Source organism: Equus przewalskii, chromosome 26 (genome assembly GCF_037783145.1).
Source record: "Equus przewalskii isolate Varuska chromosome 26, EquPr2, whole genome shotgun sequence".
Taxonomy (NCBI): Eukaryota; Metazoa; Chordata; class Mammalia; order Perissodactyla; family Equidae; genus Equus; species Equus przewalskii.
Window position 1 is genome coordinate 32,895,337 of NC_091856.1, and position 27,410 is coordinate 32,922,746.

A 27,410-nucleotide genomic window follows, 5' to 3' on the forward strand; every position below is an offset into this window, starting at 1 on the left:
AGGCGGAGGGTGGGACCCCCCTGGGTCCACCTCGAGTTCCCCCAGGGGGAGGGGGCAAGGGGCGCGGAGGCCTGGCCTCTTTTGCGACCTCACGCTTGCTGTGGGCCCCGTGGGGACGGTGGTGCCCGCTCCAGCCCGACCCCAGGAGGGACGTCCCACACCCCACTCCATCTTCTCTGCTCTCCTCCCAGCCTCCCCCTCACCCCTAAGGAGCATCTGATGTGTTAGCCAGAGTCCTGTCTTGTTATCTCTTTGACATCTGACCTCGGTCGTTCAGGGTGCAGAATTCCCAAGGTTCCCTCTTTCGGGGGCCCTGCATGTCCCTTCAGGTCCCTGTGCATCCGGCACCCCCTCCCAGCCCTAGATTGTTCTCTCATGGGTGGGGGACAGTGGCTTCTCCACGTGCTCCCTCTGTGTATGGACCCCAGCTGTAGCGCCACCAGTGACCTCAAGTGCGGTTCTCCCAGAATCCTCTCCGTGACCGCAGAAGGAGAGTGGGCTCTTCACATGGGTCTCGGTTAGAGCAGAGCACAGCGGGGCACCTGAGCCCTTCAGCGGTGACCCCGGTTCCCCACCTCAGGTCCAGTCTGGGCTGGGCTGCAAGGACTTGCAAGTCTTGCCCTCTCTGAGCCTCCGGTTCCCGTCCTTAGAGCGGGCTTCATCACGGTGCCGTGCTCATGGCGCTGTTATGGGCAGTCCAGGAGCCTGGGGTTTGCTGAGTTCCCAGCAGAGAGGGGCCCAGCGGAGGTCTCAGCTGGAGCGGATGACAGCCGATCGCTCCCACTAGCTTCCCTCTGTGCTTGGAATCCTCTGCGGAAATGTACGTCCCCGTTGGAGTTGCTAAACTACCCGCAGGGGCCAACGCGTAAATTGGTTTAAAACAGCACATTTGAGTCCATAATACTAAAGATGATGCTACTGATTATTTTTTATGTCCAGCCCTGTGCCAAGTATGCTACACCATCATCTCCCCCAATCTTGCCAAGATGGGCGATAACCGTCCCCTTTTATAAATCAGGAGACTGAGGCTCAGAGAGGTGAAGGCACTTGTCTGAGGTTGCACAGCTAGCAAATGGTAGAACCGGGATTTGGATCGCAAAGGTGTGCTGCCGTCAGCTGGCCGGGTATCTGGAGGGTCCTGTGCTGGGCACTGGGGATACAGGGTGGTCAAGTCTGCTTGGAACAAAGCAGGGCGCCCTCCAAGCTTGCTGCGCTGCTCCTGCGTCTGTTTACACAGTACCCTGGGAACAGAGCTGGGGCGGGGCGTTGTGCATAATGGGGGGTGCAGGCGTGTGGGAGGAGCCAGCTGCTGGCCCCATATGGTGGCTCTGCCCACCAGCACTGCCAGCATCACCAGCCTTCCTGGCTCTGTGGTGCCAGGAGGCGCTCAGTGGAGAAGGTGGGGGAGGCGGGAGTGCCACGTGCAAGAGCGCGGCTTCAGCCGGGTTGTTGGTGTGAGTTTTGTTTTAGCCCCATTGTGGGGAGCTCGGGGCTGAGTGGCCGAGGGCTCTATGCACGGTGTCTGGGTTGATCTCATGGCAACTCTTATCCCCCTTGTACAGATGAGGCTCAGAGAGGTACAGTCACCTGTCCCAGGTCACACAGCTAGTGAGAGGCAGAGGGGGATGAGCCCACGACCCCTGTGTGGCCCTGTCTCTTTGCACAAGGAGTCACAGCCTCCGGGGCGCCGGGCCGGAGCTCCCGGCAGGTGGGCGATATTGGCATCTCTTTCACTCTCTCGCCTGGTCTGCCACCTCCAGGTACAAGGGCTTCATCAAGGACTGCCCCAGCGGGCAGCTGGACGCGGCAGGCTTCCAGAAGATCTATAAGCAGTTCTTCCCGTTTGGAGACCCCACCAAGTTCGCCACGTTTGTTTTCAACGTCTTTGATGAAAACAAGGTGAGCCCGGGACCGCTGGGGAGTCCTGTGCTGCCTGGACCCCCCTCCCTCCTGCAGCATGCTCAGCTCCCGCGGGCGCCCGCAGCGTCTGCACACCCCCCCTCTCCTGCTGACGTTCCCTTCTCGAGAAGGAACACACACGTGTGCACACTCGCATGCACACCAATGCACGCACATGTACACGTGCATGCACCCCACAATGCATATACACATGTACACACATGCATACACACATACGTGAACACACATGCACTCTTGGTGCACACAAGTGCACGCACATACACAAACCCACACATGCACCACACGGAGATGTGTGCGCACAAGTATAGCATGCACACAGGTACATACATACACGCATGCACACCTATGTAAACCTTGACCTTTTTCTTACAAGCACAAAAATGGAAATGCCTCCAGAGGTCATAGGATTTATAGTCATCACCAACATTTGCTGACCATTTACTGTGTGCTGAGCTCTTTCCGTGGATGCCTTTTAGTGAAGCTTGACAAACAGCCACCTGTGGGGTATGTCCTTTTAATATCCCCCGTTTTGCAGACGAGGAAGCTGAGACTCTGAGCCTCGTGCAGTATGGGATCTTTTGTTCTGGCTTCTTTCACTGAGCATCATGTTCCCGAGGCTCATCCGTGTTGTGGCGCGTGTCCCCTCCTGGCGATGGCCATGCTGACGGTTGACGTAGCCACAGTCCTCCAGACTGTCCCAAGCACTCGTTTTTCCTGGCTCCCCCGTGTTCACCGTGGATTTACTGTGACTGGTTCCCACGCCCCGTGCTCTTGGCCCCTCGGGTGGTTTCTGTTCCCTCCTGCCCTGGCTCTCTCCCTGGGGTCCCCAGGCTGACAGTCACACTGCCTGGCCCTGGGAAGAGCTCTGCCGTCTCCCAGCCTCAGTTTCCTTGTTTGCAAACAAATAGGTGGAACAGGCTGCAGCCCTGCCCTCTGCCCGGGCCGCTGAGCCTGCGGTTCTGGGCGGGGGAAGGGCATTTGCCCAGAGAGGGGGGTGTGTGTTGGCGGTGCCTTCTGGCTCCTTCTCCCATCAGACCTGGAGTCAGCTCTCCCTTTAGCCCGACCCCTGCTTCCTGTCCTGTTTCTAATCCTGCTCCCTCCCCCTCCGTCCTCCTCCTCCTGCCCCTCGTCCACTTGGGTGGCCTTTGGCCATGGGTACCTGGCGCCTGCTGTTGTCCGTCACCACCCGCCCAAGGTCCAGCCTGACGCTGACCGAGGCCACCCCCACCCTTCTCTCTCCTGTCAGGATGGGCGGATTGAGTTCTCTGAGTTCATCCAGGCGCTGTCGGTGACCTCGAGGGGGACCCTGGACGAGAAGCTGCGGTGTAAGTCCTGCCCGGATGGTCCCAGGCTGGAGGGAGGCCAGACCGGGGCCAGGCTGACTGTCCGGGGCTGAGAGAGTGGCACGGCCGTCCTGCCTTTCCATGTCGGAGGAGGTGTCCTGGAGGTGGCTGGGCAGGAGGAGCGTGGCTTAATCAGGCGGGGTGGACAGGTGGGGCAGGAACAAAGGGGGCGTTCCAGCAGGTGCGGAGCTGGGACCGCGAGCAGTGCAGCGGGCACTTCAAAGACTGGTTCGGGGCCGCCCTGAGGCCAAGTGGTTAAGTTCCCACACTCTGCTTCGGCGGACCAGGGTTTCTCTGGTTTGGATCCTGCGCGCGGACATGGCACGGCTCATTAGGCCATGCTGAGGCGGCATCCCCCATGCCACAACTAGAAGGACCTACAGCTAGAATATACAACTGTGTACCGGGGGGCTTTGGGGAGAAGAAGAAGAAAAAGAAGATTGGCAACATTAGCTCAGGTGCCAATCTTTAAAAAAAAAGACTGGTTCCCGTGCTGCATCTGCCACTTATGTGGCCGCTGTTTTGATGACTGACATCCCTTCATTCATTCATGCATCCCCCCCAACAGATATTGACCGAACACGGCCACTCCTCAGTGCTGTGCTGGAGGCTGGGAATCCAGGGCTGAATCAGACAGACAGGCACCTGCTCTCATGGCCGTCAGTCTAGCATGGGGACATTATTTTTAAAAATCCCGTAAAACTGCAACGGAGGCAGGCAGAGGGAGGTGTGAGCCGCCGGGAGAGGAGCTGACCCTGTTGAGTCAGGAGTGCGCGGGGCAGGGTGAGAGCTGGGGGGGAGGTGGGGAGAGAGTTCCAGGCAGGGAAACGGCAGGTGCAAGGCCCTGGGCGGGGGGCGGTGGGAGGAGGATACAGAGGGGAGAGTGTGCAGCCCCGCTGGAACCTGGGCTGCGAGAAGGGGACTCTGAGAGAAGATGCAGACCCTCAGCTCACTAAGACATTCACACGGCATCGCGCTGGCAACACGAAAACCTGACAGCGCATTTTTCTTTTCTTTCTTTCTTTTTAGTTTTAGGAATAAGAGAGAGAATTTTAGGGGCTGGCCCTGTGGCCGAGTGGTTAAGTTCGCGCGCTCCGCTGCAGGCGGCCCAGTGTTTCGTTGGTTTGAATCCTGGGCGCGGAGATGGCACTGCTGATCAAACCACGCTGAGGCAGCGTCCCACATGCCACAGCTAGAAGGACCCACAACAAAGAATATACAACTATGTACCGGGGGGCTTTGGGGAGAAAAAGGAAAAAAATAAAATCATTAAAAAAATAAATAAAGAGAGAATTTTATTTATGCAAAAGCTCCCCGTCCCCCCGAGGTGTATTATCTTATCTTCTGAGTTGACCGTAGCGAGTCCGGCATGAATGGGGACAGGGAGCAGGCGTGGCCGGAATCCTCCATCCCTCAGTGCCAGCCTCCGAGGCCTCAGCTCTCGCAGACGCGCTGCCCGCTCCCGTTTACCTTTCATCTCTTTATTTTATTTTATTTTATTTTTTTGAGAAAGATTAGCCCTGAGCTAACTGCTACCAATCCTCCTCTTTTTGCTGAGGAAGACTGGCCCTGAGCTAACATCCATGCCCATCTTCCTCTACTTTATACATGGGACGCCTACCACAGCATGGCGTGCCAAGCGGTGCCATGTCCGCACCCAGGATCCGAACCAGCAAACCCCAGGCCGCCGAAGCAGAGCATGCGCACTTAACCGCTGCACCCCTGGGCCGGCCCCTTGTTTCTTTTCTTTAAACCCTAGTTGAAATGGTGCACGTATTCGTGTCACGTTTGTGTCGGTCCACGTCTAGCCCTACGTGAACATTCATGGGCCGGAGGAACATGGGGCCGTGGGTGCCGACTGTGTGCAGAGGTGCAGAGGGAGGAGGGGCGTGGCAGAGCCCCCTGCGCTGGGCTGGGGTGACAGCCCTGCTGCTTGGTTGCAGGGGCCTTCAAGCTCTACGACTTGGATAACGACGGCTACATTACCAGGAACGAGATGCTGGATATCGTGGACGCCATTTATCAGATGGTGGTGAGCGGCCCGGGGCCTGGGGAGTAGGGGGTGGCAGGAGAGGCATCTAATTTGGTGACGGGTCCTGGCCCGGGCGAAGCACCCCGGTGCGGCCGCTCTCCTGCCTGGGGAAGAGGTGGCCAGGTGGGGTCACAGCCTGCGGTCACTCTGCACATCTGCACCTCGGGAGGGAGGCCGGTAGGGGCTGGGGTGATGTTGGGGCTGGGGTGGGTGGCATGTTCCAGAGCAGAACAGCAGAGATGGTAGGGGTGTGGCGGGGAGTAGGCAGTCTGCATCTGGAACCAGCTCCCATCCGGAGGGCAAAGTTTTGGGCAAAGGATCCAAAGCCTGGAGCGCCAGGAGCCCAGCCCCCACCTTGTCTGTCCGTGGCAGGGGAACACCGTGGAGCTCCCCGAGGAGGAGAACACCCCCGAGAAGAGGGTGGACCGGATTTTTGCCATGATGGACAAGGTGAGACCAGGGTGAGGCTGGACCTTGACCAGGGAGGTAAGGCGTGGGGGCCTGGCCTCGGGCCCCAGTGGGCAGGGAGTGGACACCCCTCCCACAGGTGCCACTGACCACCTGTGGGCCTGGATCAAGGCAGGCGGCACTGCCTGGTGTGATGTCGCTGGTCCGCAGCCACCCCCATCAAGCATCCGGAGTTTTAAGTAAGTTTGCCCAACGCTTTTTCTTTTATCAGCTGAGATTCTTAGCCTTTTTAACTTTCTGCCACGGAGCCCTTTGGCGTTCTGGAGAAGTCGTCTGTGGACTTCTCAGAATAGCGGCTTTAAGTGCCTCCAATAACATCCACAGGATCAAAAAGGAAGCTGATTATTTTGGAATACAGCTTTCAAAATCTTTTTTGAAAAGAATTTGTGATGCAGGCTTACGTGAGCGGCTGCACGAGCGCGTGACATAAAGCATTGGACGCCGGGCGGGCCCGGCTGCAGCAGCCGCGATGTTACGAGCACGCCCGCGGTCCCCGCGCCTCAGAGTCACACTTACTGTGGGTTCTGTCGGGGGTCGTCACCTAGATTCACCAAGGAAGGAAAAGTTAAATTCCAGTTGGGAGTTATCGGAAAGAAAGACCTCGTTTTCCCCGTCTACATTTGCAGACCTGCTGAATTCTCTCCATAGACCCCAGGATAAGAATCCCTTCCAGTCAAACTTTTTTTTTAAAACCTGAAATAACTCTGTTTTAAATGAGAGTTTCATAGCAGGATGGTAAGGAAACCCAGTTTTACTTGCCTTCGATAAAAGAATATAAACTCGTGACCTCGGGCCGGACCCCGGTGTGTGCCTGGGAAGTGTGGAGCCCGAGGCCAGTCCTCCCTAATGGGGAAAGGGTGCTTAGCACCTGTCGCACACGTGACGGTCGAGAGCCGTGTGGACAGAGTGCTGAGCGGGGGCGACTAGCTTACTCCCGGGTGGTCCGTTGCTGTTTAATGCCAAGGCCAGGCACTCCTTCATCCCCCAATTCACACCTCCCTAATTTTGGGGAACAAACACCCTGGAGTCAGATTGGCTGTAAGTTCTGGCTCTCCCAGGTACCGACTGTGGGCCCCTGCGAAGGTGACAAGCCTCAGTTTCCCCCCCCGAGCAGTGCCTCTTCTCCGGGCGGCCTTGAGCGTCCCAGGAGATGAAGCGTGTGTGCTGGGTGCCCCGCGGGTGGTCCTTGAGTCCGGCCTCTGTGCTTGTGGCACCCTCGTCGTGCTTTCCCTCTCTGGGTGCGGGAGGTGGGGTGGTGGGCTCCAGGGCCTTTTTCTTTTGCTCTCACAGGTTTCCTTGAGAGACGCTCCAGGGAAGGGATTCTGGCCAAACTATCCCCTCCCCCAAGAGACCCACTGAAGTCCCTTTAGCTCCACCCGGGGTCCTCCAGGGCTCCGGTGTAGACTGCTCCGGGAATGGTTTAAATGCCCTTCTGAGAGTGACCCCAGGGAAATGCGTTAGGCTCGCAGCCCATGGGATTAGCCACCATTTCTGGGAATTAATAGCGATGATCATGGTAACTAGACTTAGGGGCGCTTCCAGGTTGCCTAGCACTTTCGGCAGCTTGAGCTCACAGAGCACTCACCCCAGTGCCCTCAGGGAGCCAAGCAATTATCTCCTGTCCCCGGGTGAGGAAACAGGCCCAGAGATGTGGGTCACGTGCCCCAGGTCACCCAGCCAGGAAGTGCCCGGCTCTGTCTCGTGCCGGACTTCCCCTCCTCCTGAGCTGTCAGTGGACCCGCCCCGCTTCCAGGGGAGGGGTGTCCAGGGGCTGGGTCAGAGGCCTCTGTCCTAGGAGGCTGGTTGTCCCTCCACCTTCGGCCGCCTCTCTCTGTTCCAGAACGCCGACGGGAAGCTGACGCTGCAGGAGTTCCAGGAGGGCTCCAAGGCAGACCCCTCCATCGTGCAGGCACTGTCCCTCTACGACGGGCTGGTATAGTCCAGGGCCCAGAGCTGGGGTGAGTGGAGGCGGACTTGGGGCCTGGCGTGGGGGAGGGGGAAAACCCAGCCACAGGACAGTAGGGTTGGCAGGTGAGCACCTGGGTTTCCTGGGGGTGCTTGGGGTCTGCCCAGTGGGGGCATACCTGGTAGGGGGAGGCCCAGGAGGCAGGGCCTTCAGATCAGCCAGAGCCCTCTGTTTTCGTCATTTTTATATACCCAGACCCAGCCTGAGAGTTTGCTTGAACAGACGTTTCCCTGGATTGAAACACTGAGGACACTTAGTTCTGACCCTCGTCTCTGTTCCGTCCTCCATGTTGGCTGGGAGGAAGAGTGAATGACCCCCATGGTCTGTCCAGCCATGAACACTCTTGTGCGTGGCAGATGATGCCTTCTGTCCGTATTTATCTAAGAGTAGAATTGCCGCGACGTGGGATCTGGGTGTGCTCAGCTTTAGTAGCTACCACCGGACAGTCTGCCCACGTGGGTGTCCCATTTCATACGCCCACCAGGAGTGAGGAGAGTTCTGGTTGCTCCACATTCTTGCCGACATTGGACGTTCTCTGTTTTTAATTTTAGCTGTTTGGGTGGGAGGGTAGTGATCGCTTGTTGTAATTTTAATTTACATTTCTCTGCGGAGCATTGAAGTTGGCATCTCGTCACATGTGTACCATCCGTTTTAGCATCTCCTTTCGTGAAGTACTGTGTAGTTATCTGTTGCCGCATCCTAGTTACTACGAGACAGCAGCTGAGAAGATCAAACGTCAGGAACTTGGGCACAGCTTAGCCTGGTGCCTTTGGCTCAAGGTCTCTTTTGAGGATGCCGTCAAGTTATCGGTAGGCTGACCAGCCAGCCCAGTCTGCCTAGGATGGTCCAAGATTTAGTACTGGAAGTCCTGTGTCCTGGGAAACCCCTCAGTCTCAGGTAAACTGGGATAGTCAGCAGCTGTTGGCCAGGGCTGCGGTCTCATCTGAAGGCTTGCCCGGGGCTGGTCCGCTTTCAAGCTCACTCATTTGGTTTGGTGGCCTCCATCCCTCACCACGTGGACCCACGTACACAGGGCCGCCTACCAACTTGGCTTCCTGCAGAGTGAGCTTTCCAGGAGGGAGGGAGCGAAACTGGAGATGAAAACCGCAGTCTTTTTATGACCTCGTCTCGGAAGTGGCATCCTGTGTCTTGTTTTTCAAGAATGCCTTGGCTGCTTTAGACTATTGGCATTTCTCTATAAATTTTAGAATCAACTTATAAATGTCTACACACACACACACACACACACTGGGGTTTTGATTGAGATCGAGTTGAATTTACTGTTCAATTTGGGGGAGAATTGGTATCTTTATATAAATGTTGAGTGTTCCAATCTCTAAAAATGGTGTATCTCTATTTATTTAGGTCTTTTAAATTTTTTCTCTATAACGTTTTATTGTTTCCAGCTGAAAGGGCTTTCACATCTTTTGATAGATTCATTCCTAGAAATTTGATGTTTTTGATGGTATTATAAATAGTAATTTTTAAATTGTAGTTTCCATTTATTTCTGGCTTGTGGAAATTCAATTGGTTTGTGTTTATTGATCACATTTCCATGATCCTGCTAGATTCCTTTATTAAATCTAAGAGTCTGCCTGAGATTCTTTTCAGTTGTCTACGTTTTATTCCTTCCTTTTCTATTCTTCTGCCATTTGTGTCTTTCTCCTGCTTCCTGGCCCTGGCCGGGCCCTCCAGGCCAATGTCACATAGGAGTAGTGAAGGCGAGCATTCTTGTCTCTCTCTCCGTCTTGGGAGAAAGCTTTCAATAATTCACCATTAGTGAGGATGTTTGTTGTAAATGTTTTATGGATAGATTTTATCAGATTTAGGAGTTTCCTTTTTTTCTACTCTGCTAGGAGTTACTTGTTTACAAACAGCCGTGAATGGCGTTCATTTTATTAAGTTGTTTTTCTGCATCTATGAAGACGCTCACATGACTTTTCTCCCTTTGTTGTTGTTAATATGATGAGTTACGCTGATGGGTTTTTGAACACTATGCCACCCTTGCCTTCTTAGAATAAATTCCACTTAGCCATCATGTGTTACTCTTTTTTTATGGATCATCAGAGTTGATTTGGTGATATTTTGTTTAGGAGGCCCACGCTGTTCTGAAGCTTGTTTTATTATTATTGTTTTACACAAGAAATCCTTTTTCCTTGAAAAGACATTAGAATATGTTTTCAAAGAAAACCTCAATGAAAAGCTTATTTTTAAAAAACCTTCATATATAACCCAGATATAACCACTGTGAACATTTTGTGCCCAGAGTGATTCGAAAAGAATTGAACACTTACAAAGACTTAATACTCAGTAACTAGGTCACATAGAAACGTATAATCAAACCAATTTATAAAGGAACCATCATGCTTATTTCTATAATCTTAGAACACTCGGGCTACAGCTCGGGGTCCCATGGCGCGTACTGATCCACTGTCGAATTCTTCAGAGTCTGCTTTTGTGAATTACCACCAGTGGCCTCCGTGGCAACTGTCACATGACCTGATGTATCTCCCCAAGAAAAAGTCATACAATGTAATTAATTTCTTTACAGTGTGCGATTATTTTTGAATCACTCTATTTGTTTTTGTCTCACAGTTTTCTCTGAATACATATGTTTATATATTTCCTCGGCAACAATGCGTTCATAACCATATGCTGCTGGCTGTTGTCTTTGTTTTTTTGTGTTTTTTTCGCTGAAGAAGATTAGCCTGAGCTAACATCCGTTGTGGCTCTTCCTCTTTTTGTATTTGAGCTGCCTTCACAGCACGGCCACTGACAGACGAGTACTGTAAGTCCACACCCGGAACCAAACCTGGGCCGCCAAAGCAGAGCACGCCGAACTTAACCACTAGGCTGCCGGGGCTGGACCTGTTTTTTTTTTTTAATGAACAACTTATAGGAAACCTTTTTTTCTTTTGGAGACTCAACACTAAGAAAAGATTTTTAACGTGTTTTACCTAACTTGGCTTAAAGTTCATGTCCTGCATTGTCCACACAGGCTTTCCTTAACACAATTGTGTAGACATGTATCTCACCCTCACCAGCGATATGTCAGCCGAGAAGATGTAACTTCATTTCTGCGACAAGCTTTTCAGAGTGACGAGATCCACCTTTCTATAGCAGTTCCTGAAAACTGCCCTCCTCGTTTTCTCAGGCTTCTTCTAGAGCCTACTCGATATTAATTACATGCAACTTGTGTGCCGTCATTTCTGTGATTTATTTGCCTTCTCAGATTCCTGCAGTGTCGTGAGTCTTAGGGGAATTGCTGTCACAGAATCGCTGCCTTATTCAGGAGCTGAGGTCACGCGTGTTTCCTGTGTCGCTCAGTGTTGTCTCGGGCCATCATTTTTAACAGCTGCGTAGTATTCCATTCTACAGCTGGGTCATAATTTAACGAGTCTCACGGTGAGGGACACTTAGATTGTTGGAAATTTGGGGGCAGATTAAAAGAAAAAAGTTTACTATTCACAGGCGACGGTAGAGAGAATAGTGTAAGTCCATGCACCCGTCACCCAGCTTCACAACCACCAGTTCACGGCCGGTCTTGAACCATCTAGACGGTCTCCCCACCACCCCGACCTGGGTTATTTTGAAGCAAGTTCAAGACACCATATCATCTCACTCATAAACATTTCAAAATGTATTTCTAAAAGAGAACAATTCTTTAAATAATCCATAATGCCAAAAAATCAACAATAATTCCTCAATAGCCTCCAGTCTGCAGGTGGTCTTCCGGTTTCCTTTTTCTCACAATTTTTTGTTTATTGGAACCAGCATCTGAACAAAGGCCACATATTGGAATTGGTTGATAGGTCTCTCTCTCTCTCTCTTCTTTTTTTTTTTTGGATAAATCTCTTAAGTTTCCTTTAATCTGTAAGTTTTCCCCCTTCCCTTTTATTTTCTTGCTATTTGTCGAGCAAGACATTCTGTGGTTCCGCGCAGCCCGGGGTTTACTGCTTGCACCCTGTGGTGCTGTGACATGCTCTGTTCCCTGCTCTGTTCCCTGCTCTTCCTAGAAGGGGCCGTTGCGTCTACAGGCGTGTTTGGCGTTCCATATGATCCACTTTTGCAAGGACGCGTCGTGGTGGGGTTTGTGTGTCCACCAGGTGGCACATGACGTCTGGTGATGTCAGCAGCCGTTGATGGTCACCTCTTCAATCCATTCATTCATTCATTCATTCACTCGGTGGTGCAAAATGGTGTGTTCTCGAGCTGCCTTTCCTTCTTCGTCGTCAGCTGGGCGACTTCTACAAAGGCAAACTTCCCCTCGTCGGCTGCTTGGTACCCCGAGGCTCAGTGTTTAATAGGAAAAGCGCGATGGGTACTTAATTCTTTCTCTTTATTTATCAGTTTTCAAAATGAATGGGATTCCTAACACCCTTTAGCGGTCACCAATGAAGTTTTTAATATATTCATATAATTATGCGTTGATGGATTCAAATGCATTTGATGAGTTTCATTGTGTTTGTGGTTTTAACCAGCAGATACAATACTGCAAATCATGAGAGTTTGCAGATCACCACAGAAGGTGATGGATGTGATTGAAACCCAGCCCAGCCTTGCGGTGTTGGCATGGGCACTGGGAGGCCAGGAGGACACAGGCCTCTCCCCTGGGGCGCTCTGGCCTGCCTCTGGGCGACTGCTCCAGTCCTCTCTCTCCCTTCATGCCTGCACCGCAACGGCCACCCCAGCTCTGGTCCTGCGGGGCCTTCCTATTCCTCCAGGGCCACCTCCACATTGCTTCTGATTGGCCCAGATAATGTTTTCAAATCACCTCACACAAATCAGGGAAATGGTCCCCTTGGATCAGACACCTACACCTGTCCAGTGAAGGGAGCAGGGACATGTGATTTAAACACAGGCATGGAGCAGGTTACAGAAAGGATCTGTAGATGGTGCAGACGGTAACAGACATGACTGTCCCCCATGCTGCTGCTTTTAAAAAAAATTTATTGAGGTGAAATTCACATAACATAAAATTAACCACTTGAAAGTGAGCAATTCATTGGCATTTGGTACTTTCATAATGTTGTGCAACCACCACATCTATCTAGTTTTAAAACATTTGCATCAGTCTAAAACCAAACTCCATGCCCATTAAGCAGTTTATCCACACACCACCACCCCCGCACCGCGACGCCAAGCCCCAGGCAACCACAATCTTCTTTCTGACTATGAGTTTGTCTATTCTGGATGTTTCACATAAATGGAATCATAAATATGTGAACTTTTGTGTCTGGCTTATTTCACTCAGCATGATGTTTTCAAGGTTCATCCGTGTTGTAGCAGGTGTCAGTACTTCATACTTTTTTACGGCTGCATAGTACTCCATTGTATGGATGTACCACATCTTGTCTATCCATTCATCCATCAACAGACACTTGGGTAGTTTCCACCTTTTGGTTATTGTAAATAATGATGCTGTGAACATGGTGTTCCTGGATTTTGTTGGGCACCTGTTTTCAATTCCTCTGGGTACGTACCTGGGAGTGAGATTCTTGGGTCCTTGTTAATTCTGTGTTTAAATTTTTGAGGAACCACCAAACTGTTTGCACAGCAGCTGCACCATTTGGCATTCCCACCAGCGACGAACGAGGGCTCCAATTTCTGCACACGCTCGCCAACACTTGTTATGTTCCATTTTTTTGATGATAGCCATGCTAGTGGGTGTGAAGTGGTATCTCGTTGTGGTTTTGATTTGCGTTTCCCTGATGACTAATTCTGTTAAGCATCTTCTCGTGTGCTTATTGGCCGTTTCCTGCATTGTTCTTAATGGGTGCAAACCATTTTATCCTATGGCTGTGTCCTCATTTATCCGACCAATCCCCTGAGAGTGGACGCTGGGCTTGCTCCCTCCCTCTTAATTTTGCTGTTACTAATGATACTGTAGGAAACATCGTATTTGTTTCTTAAGGGTAAATACTCAGCACCAAATGGGAGGGTCAGAGGCTGTGCACATTTTAGGATTTCTGACATACAACGCTGCTTTGTCCTCTGGTTGGACCCCCTCCCCCGCCAGCTCTGTGTGCATGTGTCCTCGGCAGCCAGCGCCAAACCCGCCTCACCTCCTTGTGTCTTCCAGATGCCTGGGAACCACTCACCTCCTCCCGTGCCATGAGGCCACCTCAGCCCCGACACCACCCTCCCGTGTCCACCCAGCCCTTCTCCGCAGCCACGCCCAGCCGGGCTGCCCTGGAACCGTGAGGCCCGGCTCTCCCCTCCAGCCCTGCACCACCCCGGCCCCACCACCGCCTGAAGCCAGTGGCTCCAATTGCCAACCACCTCTGCTTGTCCGGAAAACAGCAGCACGGAACGGAGAAGGCTGCAGCCCCCTGCAACAGCCAGGACGCGGCTGCCTCACCGCAGCCCCCGGTTCCTCCCGCTCTCCTGTGTGTGTGCGTTCATTTTTTATTTCAAACAGACATTGAAAAAGAAAAAAAAAACTACCTTCTGTCCTAGAAGATACGGACTGACAGATGTGGAGGAGGCCTCGGGGACTCAGGGAATCCACCCCGTCCTCGGGCAGCCAGAGAGGTCGCGGAGGTCCCGGCCTGGCCACGGGTGGGCTCGGGATGCTGGGGGGCTGCCTGGTTCGCGTCCTTGGTCCCCCGTCCTCCAGCAGCAGCACCGCCTGCGTGGCCAGGATGAGTAATGATGATGATGATGATTTTTTGTGATAACAGTATTGTGCTTTTTGTGGGGAAAGTGAGGTTTTTTTTGATACATATAGAATTGATATCTTTTATTTATTGGTGTTAACTGTTGCTGCTGCCTCGTGTGTCCGAAGCCCCCAGGGATGCGGGGCCCCCCGTTTACATGTGCACGCCCTCACCCACCTGCCCAGCGCCTGGGAGGATGGTGGCCTCCGCAGCGGCCGAGAAGCCAAAAACCTTTTTTTTTCTTTTTGGATACTGTGCTCCATGTTTGGAGAGGGGGAAGGTGGGTTTCTTAAATGGCTAATGCACTGTTCCCTCCTGCCCGAATGCCTCCTCCTTGAACCTTTTCTCTGCTCCCTGTGCACCTTCCTTCCTGTCCTGTGTCCTCCCCTGGGTCCATCACATCTTTTCCGAGGACCCCAGGGGGCATCTTTCGGTTTCTCCACTCTTGCTTTGGTGTTTGCAGTAGCCTGAGAATGGAGAGGCTCGTCCTGAGACGGGAGCCTGGAAGCAGGGATGGGTACATAAGGAAGGAGGGAAGAGGGGGTCTTTGCAAGCAAGTGAGCAGAAGTGAAGGCCCTTTCTCCATCCTTGGTGGCTTTTGAAAATCTCTCGGTTTTCTCCCACTCTGCTTTCCTGCCTGCCTGTCTGCCTTGTCCAGTAGACCACACAGCATCCTTCTTGCCTTCCCTCTCTCAGCTCCTGCTGGGAGGGAGGGGAGGAGCAAAGGGCTGCAGCCAGTGACGTCCAGGTAGTGGCCGTCTCTTGGGGCTGTGGCCCACGTGTGTTCACAGGGAGCTTCTAGCTCTGCCTGCCACTGAGACGGGGCAGCCCCAGACCCACCACCAAGAAAGTCAGACAACCTTGGACCAGGGGCCAGGCCCCCGAGGCTGGCCTTGCTCTGTGATTGTGGGCAACCCTCCGCCCTCTCGGGGCCCAGCTCCCCCAGCTGCAGAGCCAGACGCCTGGGCTGGTGGACGTGAAGGCGCTTCCGTGCCGACACCGTATATTCTGAGCCTGGTCTCCTGCAGTTTGCGGTTCTGCGGTCTGTGGCTGCGTTTGCTGGACCTCAACAGATGCGGGGACCGTCTGAGTCACTGTTTTGTCTCTTGGCACAAGTCCTCTTGGACACAGCAGCCATTGGGCCTGGTCTGTGGGTCAGATGACACACCTTGGCCCTCCCTGCAGGGCTTCCTGGTCCCTCCTGGACTTAGGAGTCATCTTTTGGCCCAGAACTAGTCCTCACCCGGGGAAGGCTTCTGGGGTGAGAAGCAGCCCCCCAGACTGTTTAGGGCCAGGCCTGAGTCCAGAATTCCTGCTGCTTCCTTGCACAGCCAGCAGCCTGTGATCCCCCTGCTCAGCCTGCCCAGGAGCGGAGGAGCCGGCCCTCGGTTCCCGCTGAGAATCGTCCTCCGTCTCCACTCGGCGCTTTCCCAGGAGGCCTGAGCGGCTCCTGCCCATTCCCCTCCGCCAGCAGACCCTCTGCCAGAGAGTGGCTTGCATGGCCATTCCTGTTGGCTGGACCTCAGCCGGCCCAGCCCTCTCTCCCTGCCTTTAGCAGGCCCTTTGGCTGCGCTCTGGCTCCACTGTGAGCCCCCCAGGTCCTGTGGGGACGGGGAGCAGTGGTTCCATTTTCACAGGCACCTTTGAAGGCTGGGCTCCTTGAGGTCACCCTCCTGCTCAGGCCACTGGCCCACGAGGCCCAGGACTCACCGCCAAATCCTGCAGCTCCTCAGCCTGCTCTGCCCTAGGTTCCTAGGGCAGGAGATGAACTTGGACATGGGGTTGGAGGGGAGGAGAGTGAGGCCTGTCCCGGGTCAGGCTGCTTCTCCGGGCTCAGCCTGAGCCTCAGTTTGTCTCTCTGGTCCCGTGGGGAGGAGCTGTTGTGCAGCCCGTCCTGGAAGCATCACGGGAAAGGGCCTGTGACTGAGTCCCCCGGGGCTGAGCAGGCAGACCCCTCCAGGGTGGAGATCTCTGAGTGTCTGTGGGAGGCCTTCCTCCCACCTCTGTGCCCTTTGGCTTTTGGTTTGGAGCCATGGTTGTGGCTTTTGGCCTTAGCCAGGATCCCGTGGACCCACGCCTCAGGCACACCTTGTGTCCATGCCCCCAGACAGCCCAGAGCTGCCAGAAGGGCCACCCTTCTTCCTGGAAGGGTGCTGGACACTGGCCATTAGCGCCCAAGCTTGCCAGACAGGGACAGTGCTGTCCCCTCCTCTCACTGGGCCCCTAGCTGCCGCACCCTCGGAACCCGGAGCAGCCCATGGGCCTCTCTCCCCAGCCCCATCAGATGCTGCTGTCTGGGGATCCCAGACCAGGCGGAAGCTGGGCTCTGCCCCTCTGCCATCCTGGCTCCCTGGGCCCAGGAGCAAGGTCCAGCCTCGGGCAGCCAGTCCTCAGCGGCCCTGGCTTCTTGCTCACAGCGCCTGCTCCCCGCTCTGTGTTGATGGTACTTAGGAGAATGTCCCGAGTTTGCAGTGTTTAACCAGGCGACGGTCAGAGTACGTGTCCCCCTGTTCCCCTGAAATGCTTTTCAGCTTGCCACCCACCTCCTAGACGACAGGTGCACCTGGGCTTTTGGGGACATTGTCTGTTCTCTGTGTGTGTGTAGGGGAGAGGTTGGGGTGTCGGGGTGCCCCCGGGGAGAGGCAGCCTCCCCCTGGAGAAAACCCCACTGCCCGCCGAGCTTGGAAAGCTCCCCGGTTGCCAGCTCAGCTTCAGCTTCCGAGGGAACGTGGCAGCGCCCCCTGGCGGCGATGAGCTGCAAAGGCCTTTGGGGCCCCCACCTGCCGAACAGATGATTCCAGAGGGAGGCTGCAGGTGGGGAGGCGAGGAGGGGCTCTGACTCCCCAGGCCAGGGCCTCCAGCCCCACGTTATTGACAGCGTGTCTCCCAGACGCCCCTCTTCAAGGTCTTCCCCAGGGGTAGCAAGTTAATTAGCAGAAGGGCACTGTGATGGGAAGCCTTGACCCCCTTTTTTTAATATCTGCGGAATAAACCCAATGGTTGATTTTTGAATGAATAAAAGGCTTTTGCTGAATAAACAGCTGGTCCCATCTTCTGTCTTGGCATCTAGGCTCAGGCTCTGTGTGCTCCCCAGGACTGGGACAAATGCAGAACCCTTACCTCGCTCCCCCAAGGCTGTACGTTTCCTTTTTCCCATGTCTTTGCAGGGGCCTGTGGTCCCGGGGAGGGCCACGTGCTCCCAGTCTGCCTCTGACCAGCTTTCTCCAGGACTCTGGGCAAGTCACTTCTGCTCATTGGGACTCAGTTTCTCCCTCCCTCAGATGGGAGCGAGAGCCCCCGCTCAGCCCACCTCACAGGGCGTTAGGGGAGCGGACAGAAACGTTGTCATCAAAGCCCCTGGCAGAGGTGAAAGGCCAGTGCAGGGGCTGCAATCTCTGGCGCCTCCACCCGCAGCCTGCAACTTTGGAAAGAAATTTGGGCAACTCTTACAAAAAAAAAAAAAGGCGATGCTTCTTGGCCGTGGTCGTTTTCTTTCTGTTTGCCTTCCCAGCCCCCTCAGAGCCTCTTTTTGGGGGTGCTGTCCTGTCTGAATCTGCTGGTGTGTGTCTCTGGGGGAGGGGCAGGCCCTGGCCCCGGTGGTGCAGGCGGGGGCAGGGCCCCGGGGTGGACAGGCCCCGTGGCATGCCCACGCCTCCTCTCGTGCTCCTCTTGTATGTCGTCCATGTCACGCCAATTAAACACGCTTCCTGACTTGTTTTTGTCTCCCTTGTGTGGACCTGTTGCTTTGTCTGTTTCTGTTCTTTTTTTGTTTCATTTTAGGTTTCTTCTTCCTCCCGTGACACCCTTTCTCTTGCTTTGGGTGTCGTCTGCCCGGTTTCCCCAAGAGAAAGAATGTGCAGAGTGAGAGCCACAGGCATAAGGATTAAACCGGAACATTTCCAGGAGTGTTTCTGGGAGACCAAGTGTTCCGTAGAGTGAGCCCCCCACCCTGTGTATCACTCCCGGCATCTCCATTGCTGCCCATTTCATCTACAGGGGTCTCGAAAGGGTTTCTCTAAAGGTTTAAAAATGTCTGAAAACAATCGGCCTAGCCCAGTGGTTCTCAGATCAGTGTATGTCCGAGTCACCTGGAGGCGTGTGGACATCCAGTTGCTGGCCTCACTCCAGAGTTTCTGATTAGCTGGGTTTGGGTGGAGCATAAGAATTTGCATTATTGACAAGTTCCCAGGCCAGGCTGATGCTGCTGGGCTGGGGACCACCCATTGAGAACCCTGGGGAGCTGTTTGCCCTGCAGGACCTCCAGATGGCTCCTAAGGAGTGCTCCTGCCTCCATTGGCCTGGGGTTCAGGCTAATCACTCGCCAGGATGTGACTCTTGCCCCCGTGATGCGGCGGGCATTGATGACCCAGGGAGCGGTCGCTCACTCCGTGGAGGGGTGCGTCAGGAGGGGAGGCGGTCCGTGAGTAGCTCCCGTGGGAGCTCCGGGTGACGGTGATATCACATCAAGAGCACAACTGCCTTTGGAAATATATTATTGCTCTTGGCCAAAGGCTCTTGAAAGACACGTGACTGTGTAAGTTGATGAGGTCAAGCAGCCAACATTAGAATGAGCCACCACCCGCAAAAATAGGTTGTGTTTCACAGTTGGTTTTGTGAAAGGAATTGTCAGACCAACACCACCTGCGAGACAAAGCTGGCAGCCGGACAGCATCCACGGGGGGCTTAAGCAGCCACTGAAGAAAGGGATGCAAAGATGGCGCCCTCCAAGGCCACGCCGGGCACCCAGCATTGTTACTCGCTCTGGCAGGGTCTGGAGCGAACATGCCAGAACTCCTCCAGCCACACGGGAGTGAATCAAAGGCAACGTGGGAAGGCAGTGTGGGACAGTGGTTAGGGGCGGCACAGGTTCCAGAATCAGACTTGGTTCCCAGCCAGGTTCCACCACTTGACATGGGACATGTGTTCTAACTGACAGGATTTTCTAGTAAAGATGTGGACGCCCAATTAGAGGCAGGTGATGGCTCCACCCCCCTCCCCAAGAACCTTGCCACCCGATGGAATGTTAACAACAAAAGCAAGTCTTATCCTGCCAAATGTCCAAATATTTACTAGCATGCAGGTACAAAAGCTGTCATACACCGTACCGGCCTTCCGTCCAAGGAGTGAGGGGACCCAGAACCCAAGGACAATGTCCCACAGCACTGAAGGCCTCAGGCCGATGAGCTCTCTCCCTTGTTGGTGCAAAGACCTGAGCTCCGGGCAATCTTTCTACCCAACCATTTATCTGGATCACCTCACACTTCAAATGAAAAGTGACTTCTAACATCCTTCTGTTAATGAACAAACTCTGTGGTGTAGATTTTTAATAACACGCATATTTAAAATGCTAATGTGATGCCTTCTTGAGAGCGGGTTCCTGACTGGGGTATTTCAATACTAAAGGACCGTCCCTGAGGTGGAGGCTCAGGTAATTTACATGCACGTTCACACTCGATTCCACCAAAGCGGTGAAGGGAAAGGAGGGCACAGACCCTCTCTGGGAAGACCTGGCTCTGGCTCAAGGGCCCCGTGCGAGGGTGGCGGGGGCAATGTTTCCAGCATATGGTGAGCTCGCAGTGGGTATTAGCTGTTTCTGGAGGTGACTCCGGTCTTTTCCAGGCAGCCCTGGGAGGCTCTACAGGGACAAGGGTCAGAGCCCCTGCTGCTGTGGGCACAGGATGGGTCATAGTCCCTTGCTCTGGGTCAGGCTGAGGTCTACCCTGGGCAGCCTCCTGTGGGGTGAGGCCCATTGGAGGCACAGATCTGGCCTCTTCCTCACCATCTGGGCCACATGCTTTGCCAGAATGGCTCAGACTGGCTGCCGTTCCTTGGGGACGATAGCATGGGTGAATCCCCCAGGATGACCCATTCTCGCCACTAAGAGCCTTCCCCTGCCCTCCCAAACCCCAAACTCATATTTGCATGTTAGAAAGTATCTCCCTAAATTTTACTCCCCACAGCTGCCTCAGGGCATCACGAGGCATAGAGAGGAGAAGAGAAAGAGAAGAGTGGGCGGTGGGGCTGGACGTGGGGAATGCCACGCGGACCCCTGCCCTCCTGTGGTCGCCTCTTCCTTGAAACTTTCCTGGGGCGGGCCCCTGCAGCCTGTCCCTCGGGCACGTCCCACCGTGACAGTGTCCAGCTCACATCCAGGGACAGAAACCAGAAACTTTATATCCTCCAGGTTCCCTGGTCTGGAGAAGCCGGGTCAGGGTAGTGGCGGGGAAAGGGGCTTTGAAGGCCGCCTGAGTTTAGGAGAAGTGAGCTCACATAGCTCCGGGAGAGCCTTCCACTTGTTCCCGTATCTCTTGACCCCTCTTTAGCTGCGCACGGGTCAGCGCGGAATAAAGGACTACATTTCCCAGCCTCCCCTGCAGCCGCACGTTGCCACGTGACTCAGTTCTGACCAATGGGATGAGAGCGATGAGAGCAGCTTCCCGCTCTCTCCACCCTCGGGCAGGACGTAGGACGCCAAAGGAGCTTTTCTGGAGCCCGCGTCCCCTGCCGCGTGGAGCCGCCGCAGCAGCCGTGGACCATCTACTCTGGACTCTTAGGAGGGGGAGAAGCACACCTCCATCTTGATTAAGCCGTCCTGGGTCTCTGTGTCAACAGCCAAATTTATATTCTACCTAAGGTACTGAGTGATCCGGTGGTCGTTTTCAGTGATCGGATGCCACCTACAAGTGTTTGTATCGAAACTCTCACTGTTTCCCAAGTGATTCAGTAAAAACCTGTACAGTGCGATGCGCTCCCCGCGTGGCCGCTTCTCGCCCACGCCTTCCCATCCCCTCTTCCCTGCCCACGTGTCCCCCTCCACCGGCTCCAAGCGTCCCAGTGGGAAGGCCTTCTGGGGAGGGCTTTCTTTTGCTGAAGGACTAGGGACATAGTGGGGGCGGGGGGCAGAGAGGAGGCCCCATAAGCAGGAGGCCCCGGAAGATTCGGCCAGCTGTGTTTTCCCTGGGAAGCCACAGTGAGAGGACTGGGTGGGCTGGCCTCACGTTGGGCTCAGGAAGGACCTTGCCAGGGGCCTCGAGACGGGAGGCCCAGAACTCCTCACCGTCTCTTCAAACTCCCACCTCAGGAACTGTGCCCTTCCCCCAGAGACCTGAAATAAAGCCATCGCATAAGCAGATCTTAGAAGTAACAAATGTGATGAAGCGTAAAACAGCGTTGTTCAGAGAGCAGGATGAAGGGCAGGGAGATGTCATCTGGCTGAGGCGGGTCCTGTTTTAATCACTGGACCGTTCATTGCCCCAGTGGCGAGGGGAAGTCTTCGTGATATTGTAGAGGGCTCACTTTAATTTTGGAGGATTCTGAAGACCCAATTAATATGTTACATGTCAAAAGGCCTTCTCGCTTTTAGAAGGAGCAGATTTGTGCAACATCAGAGGCCAGAGCTGGGACCTGGGGGTGAAGGTGGAATGGGCTGGCCTGGGAGGAGAAGGGAATGAGCTCGCCGTCACTAGAAGGGAATCATCATCATCGTCAGGGAAAGTCTGCAGCCCACTCTGAGGTTCAGATTCTATACCGACGCTCATGCATCAAATCAACTGACCCAACGCTGGATGTTTTCTAAGTGATTTCTAGGCAGCAGCCTAAACGTCCCTGGAGTCCTTCACCAGCTTCCACAGGGATGAACGGGAGTCTGGCACGTACGCTGGGCGGTCACAGTGTCAGGCTTGGGCTAGAGCCTTTGGTGAGCGTGCTGGTGGCTCAAGAAAGAGGACACACCCCTAGCAGGTCAGGACCACCAGCCACAGGTGGGCACTGCCGACCGAGTGACCAAGTATGCAGCAGGGTTGAGCTGTTCTCACCACTTGCAGTCCCCAGGGGGCCTGCTGGATGAGGAGGGACCCGGGCTGCCCTTAAAGAATGACAGGATCTAGATGGGTAAGGAGGAGAGGGAAGGGCATCCAGGCAGGGAACAGCAGGTGCAAAGGTGCAGAGGTAGGATTATAGGAGATAGCCAAACGGGGAAGAGAGGAATGCAAATGGAGCTCATGGCAGGTGCCTCCACGCCAGTGAAACATCAGATTTTTCTGGGATATGAATCCACACAGAAGGAAGAGACACAGGCCACCTTTCAGGGGTCGACCCCAGCACAGGCCTGCGCAGTCTGAGTTTGTTGCCCTGAGGCCCTCTTTACGTGCTGACCTGACAGCTCTTCTCTGCATCTTGCCCATTTTAACCATGAGCAAAGGGATCCTAACAATGTTGAGCCCGGTGATGATAACGGCTTGCGCTGAATGCTGACTGTGTGCCAGGTTCGCGCGCATCATCTCGTTTAATCCTTATGGCCGCGCCCCCTTGAGGCCGGTCCCAGGATTACACCCCACATTTTACAGATGAGGCTGCTGAAGCGCAGAGGAGAAGAGCCTGTCCAGTCTCCCAGTCTCTAAGGGGCTTCCAGGCTCCCATCAAACTGTCTTCGGCCAGAGGCAGGGGGTCGGGGGAGGCAGCTTCTGTTAAGTCCAGATCTGGGCAGTGGCCACTGGTCTCCCAGATGCCCGGTGCCCCGGAAGGTGAGGTCTGTGGGGGGAAGAGGCCTACCCAGCTGGGGCCAGGCGGTGGGCGGCCCTGAGTCTGGAGGGAGCAGCAGCTCAGAGGCAGGTGGGCGGAGCCAAGGGGATGGGGGCGGGAGGCAGAGGTGATCGGGGAGGGGGTTGCCAAGAGAGGAGACCCCAGGGTGCAGGAATGGCCTGGGCAGGCCTGGAGCTGTAGAATGGAGTTGATCATGGATTCGCCTTGCAGAGTGTGGTCCTTAGCGTCACGTGACAGAACAGGGAGCACTTGGCCGGTGCTCGGCTCTCAGGAAGCGCCCACGGACAGCCGCTGCTGTTGTGATGATTGCTAGTCTCAGGCTGGCTCTCAGCCCCTCCTCGCCCATGGCTCTGCCACCTCTGCACCTGTGTGCTGTCCTCTCGCTCCCAGTGAGGTAGCTACGGTCCTTATCCCCATCTTCAGAGGAGGAAACCGAGTCCCAGAGAGGTTCAGTGACTTGCCTGGAGTCACACAGCTAATAAATGGGAGAGTGGGGATTTGAGGCCAGGCCTGCTGGACACAAAGCCATAACCACCGTTGTGATCCATCACTTAGTGTCCTCTCTCTCAGGTCACCTAGAACTGGTACTTCCCATGGTCTAGAACTTTCCACCAGGAAATGTCACCTTCTTGGTGCAAAGATAAGTCAGACCCTTGGCTCCCTGGAACCACTGGCCCCCAGCTGGGTGTCCTTGGCTGGCCTCTGGCCTCTCTCTACCCTGGACTGTCCGGGAAATAAAGGAGGCAGTGAGCCAGCCGCTCCCGTGACCCCAGTCCTCACCCTCCTGGCCAGTCTTGGGACAGGGCAGAAGCGGTTTCTCCCTCCAGGAGGGATCTGATCAGCTACCGCATGGCCTGGGGAGGCCTGGAATTCCGGGGCAGGGTGGGGCCTGGGAAAGCCGGCTCCCTCCTGCGTTTTTGGCCGGTTTCTAGACATCTCCAAGCCAGTCCACTTGCCATACCATCTGGTTGCAAATTAACTAATGCGGGGGAGGGGGGCGGAAGTCCCTCCTCCCCCAAAGTTCCCGTCTCACCAGCACAGCATAGTTAGCTTCGTCCCCTGGGTTCCAGTCCTGGCTGCACCTCTGCCAGCGGTGGGATCTGGGGTGATACTGAGCATGACCCTTTTCGAGCCTCGGTTTCCTCATCTGTAAAGTGGGGATAATAGGAGCCCATTCCTCATGGAGCTGTCGGTGAGAATCGATGAAATGATGTGTCTGAAGGCCTTCCGTCAATGGAAGCAGTTAGCATTGCTGTTGCTATCCATCCTCCCCACCCCACAGTGGCTGCCTCTTCCTTTGGTCCAGTTTGGCTTCGGCGATGTGGCTTTCAGCTGGTATTTTTCACGGCTTCAGCCGCTGGCGAGACTGCACGGGAGACTCTGGTGCAAGTCCAAGTTTCTGGAGAGGAGAACTCCTCGAGTCAGGACCCCTCAGCGGCTGAGGGGGCGCCTCTGTGGTCATAGGGCTTCCTCCCTGCCTCCAGGCCCCTCCACACCCGCCGTGGAGCCGTCTCTGGAGCACCCCAGACCCCTAAAATCCTCAAGGTGCACAAAGGACACTTTGTGCAAATGACGGGGGAAGCACCTGCCTCCTGCTGGGCGTGGCCAGGTGCTCATGGTCTTTGCCCTCAAGGCAAAGTTTAAGTGCATCTAAGGAGGGGTTTAGACTTGACCTGTCCTTGCTGCCTCCCTCCCACCCCTTTCTGGAACCACGAGGACTCACAGGGTAAGATGAGCGGGGCAGCTGGGCCCCCAGGGCCTGTGTTGAGTTTGCACCCAGTCCAGCGCTGCTGTGGGCAGTCTCTGTTACAGGATCGATACTTGGAAATTCCACGGATCCATACCCAGCACACAGTGGGCTGAGGTTTGCTCGGTGCTGGAGGAAGAGCGAGAGCTTAGAAAGTCCCAAGGGACCGAGAAGGGTGATAAAATGATGTTTCCCAACAGGATTGAAACAAAAAAACAACCCACTAACTGGGAAAAAATATTTGCAAGTCATATATCTGACAAAGGCTTAATATCCTTAATATATAAAGAACTCTCGCAACTCAATCACAAAACATCAAACAACCCAATCAAAAAATGGGCTGGAGACTTGAACAGACATTTCTCCAAAGAAGATATACTGATGGCCAATAGGCACATGAAAAGATGCTCCTCATCGCTGATCATCAGGGAAATGCAAATCAAAACTACACTAAGATATCACCTTACACCCCTTAGAATGACAAAAATATCTAAAACTAATAGCAACAAATGTTGGAGAGGTTGCGGAGAAAAAGGAACCCTCATACACTGCTGGTGGGAATGCAAACTGGTGCAGCCACTATGGAAAACAATATGGAGATTCCTCAAAAAACTAAAAATAGAACTACCATACGATCCAGCCATCCCACTACTGGGTATTTATCCAAAGAGCCTGAAGTCAGCAATCCCAAAAGTCCTGTGCACCCCAATGTTTATTGCAGCACTGTTTACAATAGCCAAGACGTGGAAGCAACCTAAGTGCCCATCAACAGACGAATGGATAAAGAAGATGTGGTACATATATACAATGGAATACTACTCAGCTGCAAAACAGAACAAAATCATTCCATTTGCAATAACATGGATGGACCTTGAGAGAATTATGTTGAGTGAAATAAGCCAGCGAGAGAAAGATAATCTGTGTATGACTCCACTCATATGAGGAATTTAAAACTATGGACCAAGAACAGTTTAGTGGATACCAGGGGAAAGGTGGGGTGGGGGGTGGGCACAAAGGGTGAAGTGGTGCACCTGCAACATGACTGACAAACATTAATGTACAATTGAAATTTCACAGGATTGTAACCTATCAATAACTCAATAAAGAAAAAAAAACTGGAAAAAAAAAATGATGTTTCCCATAAAGGGAAATGAAAGGATTGGAAATCTGTCTTTATTTCCTTGCAAGTGGAAGGAGCTTCTCCAAGGAGCACCCGCCGGGAGGACACGCAGCTACTTCAGGAGTCCCCGTCCCCGCCATCCATCATACGTCACCATACCCACGCCCTGGCCTCAGGTCAACCAGCCCAGCTTCAAATCCGGCGGAAGCAGCGGCTGGCAACTCGGAGCTGCTTCTGTTCCCTAATCTTTGTGTGTGTGTGTTGGTGTGTCTCACAATTGAAAAAAGAATACATTTAACACCTTAGTGCCAAAAATGAAAGACCAAACTCAATTGTATCAATGGGATAGGCTTCAAATATTTAAGAGACCCGTACCAAAAACACAGGAAAAAAGATCTTATTCCCGTGAAGCTTGCACTGCTCTCCCGTGGTTTAGGTTAGTGACGACACAGCGAGTAGTCATTTTCTGAGAATCTAAACTCTGGTAAGTTGATCAAACAATAGGCAACAAAGTTGTTGCTCTCATGATTCATTTTTTTATTGAGGTAAAATTCAGGTAACAAAATTGACCATTAACCATTTTAATGTGTACCGTTCAGTGGCGTTTAGCATCTTCACCATGTTGCACAATCACCGCCTCTGTCTGGTTCCCAGACGTTTTCATCACCCTGAAAAGAAGCTCTGTTCCCATTAAGCAGTCACTCCCATCCTCCCTGGGCCACCGCCAGTCTGCTGTCTGTCTCTGTGGATTAGCCTATTCTGGATATTGCACATAAATGGAATGCTACAATATTTGTCCCTTTGTGTCTGGCTTCTTTCGCTTCGCATGATGTTTTGGAGGTTCATCGTGTTGTGGCCTGTGTCAGGACTCCTTTTTATGTGCTCCCTAATCTTTAAGTTGAGGGTGACCACGCCCATATGGGCCCGTGGGAGGGAAGCGAGCACCTCTCTACAGCAGGCTTGACTAAAGACAGACTCTCCGAGTGGCTCCCATCCACGCCCAGAGGGCCAGGCAGGTGCAGACAAGACTGTGGTTTCTGTTGAAACACCGCACCGTGCACTCATGGTGGGGGTAAACCATCGCGCACAGAAGCTTCGTATCGGCACGGACAGCACACTCTCTGTCTACTCGTCTGCAGAGTGGGGGTCACAGCAGGATCGAGCATGAGACTCACACGGGATGATGACCAGGAACTTCACACACAGAAAACACTCAGCAAATGACGTGATCCTCACTGCCGTTCCTCCCCCTCGGGCAGACCTTGACCGGAAGCCCCACTGTGGTCAGAAGGGCCCTTGACGTGACAAACTCAGGGCCAGGGGCTGAAGTCCGTCCTAAGGATGTTGCCTGCGGGACCCAGGAACCCTCCAGGTCTAAGGGCAGAAGTTTGCTCTCTCTGGACCGTGCTGGGTGGTCACCGCCCATGTGTGCTTCAGTCCCCCGTCTTAATTTCAGGTCCTCTAGAAATGGTCCTGGGTCAAGGATTCGAGGGCAAGGGTTTGTTTGGGAGGTGATCCCAGGGGACGGATTGCAACAACCTTGGAGGTGGGTATTATATCTCCATTTTACAGATGAGGAAATGGAGGCTCAGAGAGGCTGGGTAAATGGATATT

General features: G+C 53.9%; 1 protein-coding gene across 3 annotated transcripts in view; it reads left to right on the forward strand.

Annotated features, from left to right (window-relative positions):
- NCS1 (neuronal calcium sensor 1) overlaps nt 1-19,739 on the forward strand; it is a 52,841-nt gene extending 33,102 nt beyond the window's left edge. For all 3 annotated transcript variants that reach the window (XM_070596953.1, XM_008521580.2, XM_070596952.1), the window contains exons 3-8: nt 1,761-1,899; nt 3,167-3,245; nt 5,207-5,295; nt 5,668-5,745; nt 7,604-7,721; nt 13,812-19,739. In XM_070596953.1, the coding sequence (XP_070453054.1) occupies nt 1,761-1,899; nt 3,167-3,245; nt 5,207-5,295; nt 5,668-5,745; nt 7,604-7,702 (484 nt within the window). In that variant the 3' untranslated portion in view covers nt 7,703-7,721; nt 13,812-19,739. The remainder of the gene's footprint in view (nt 1-1,760; nt 1,900-3,166; nt 3,246-5,206; nt 5,296-5,667; nt 5,746-7,603; nt 7,722-13,811) is intronic.
- The last annotated feature ends 7,671 nt before the right edge of the window (nt 19,740-27,410 follow it).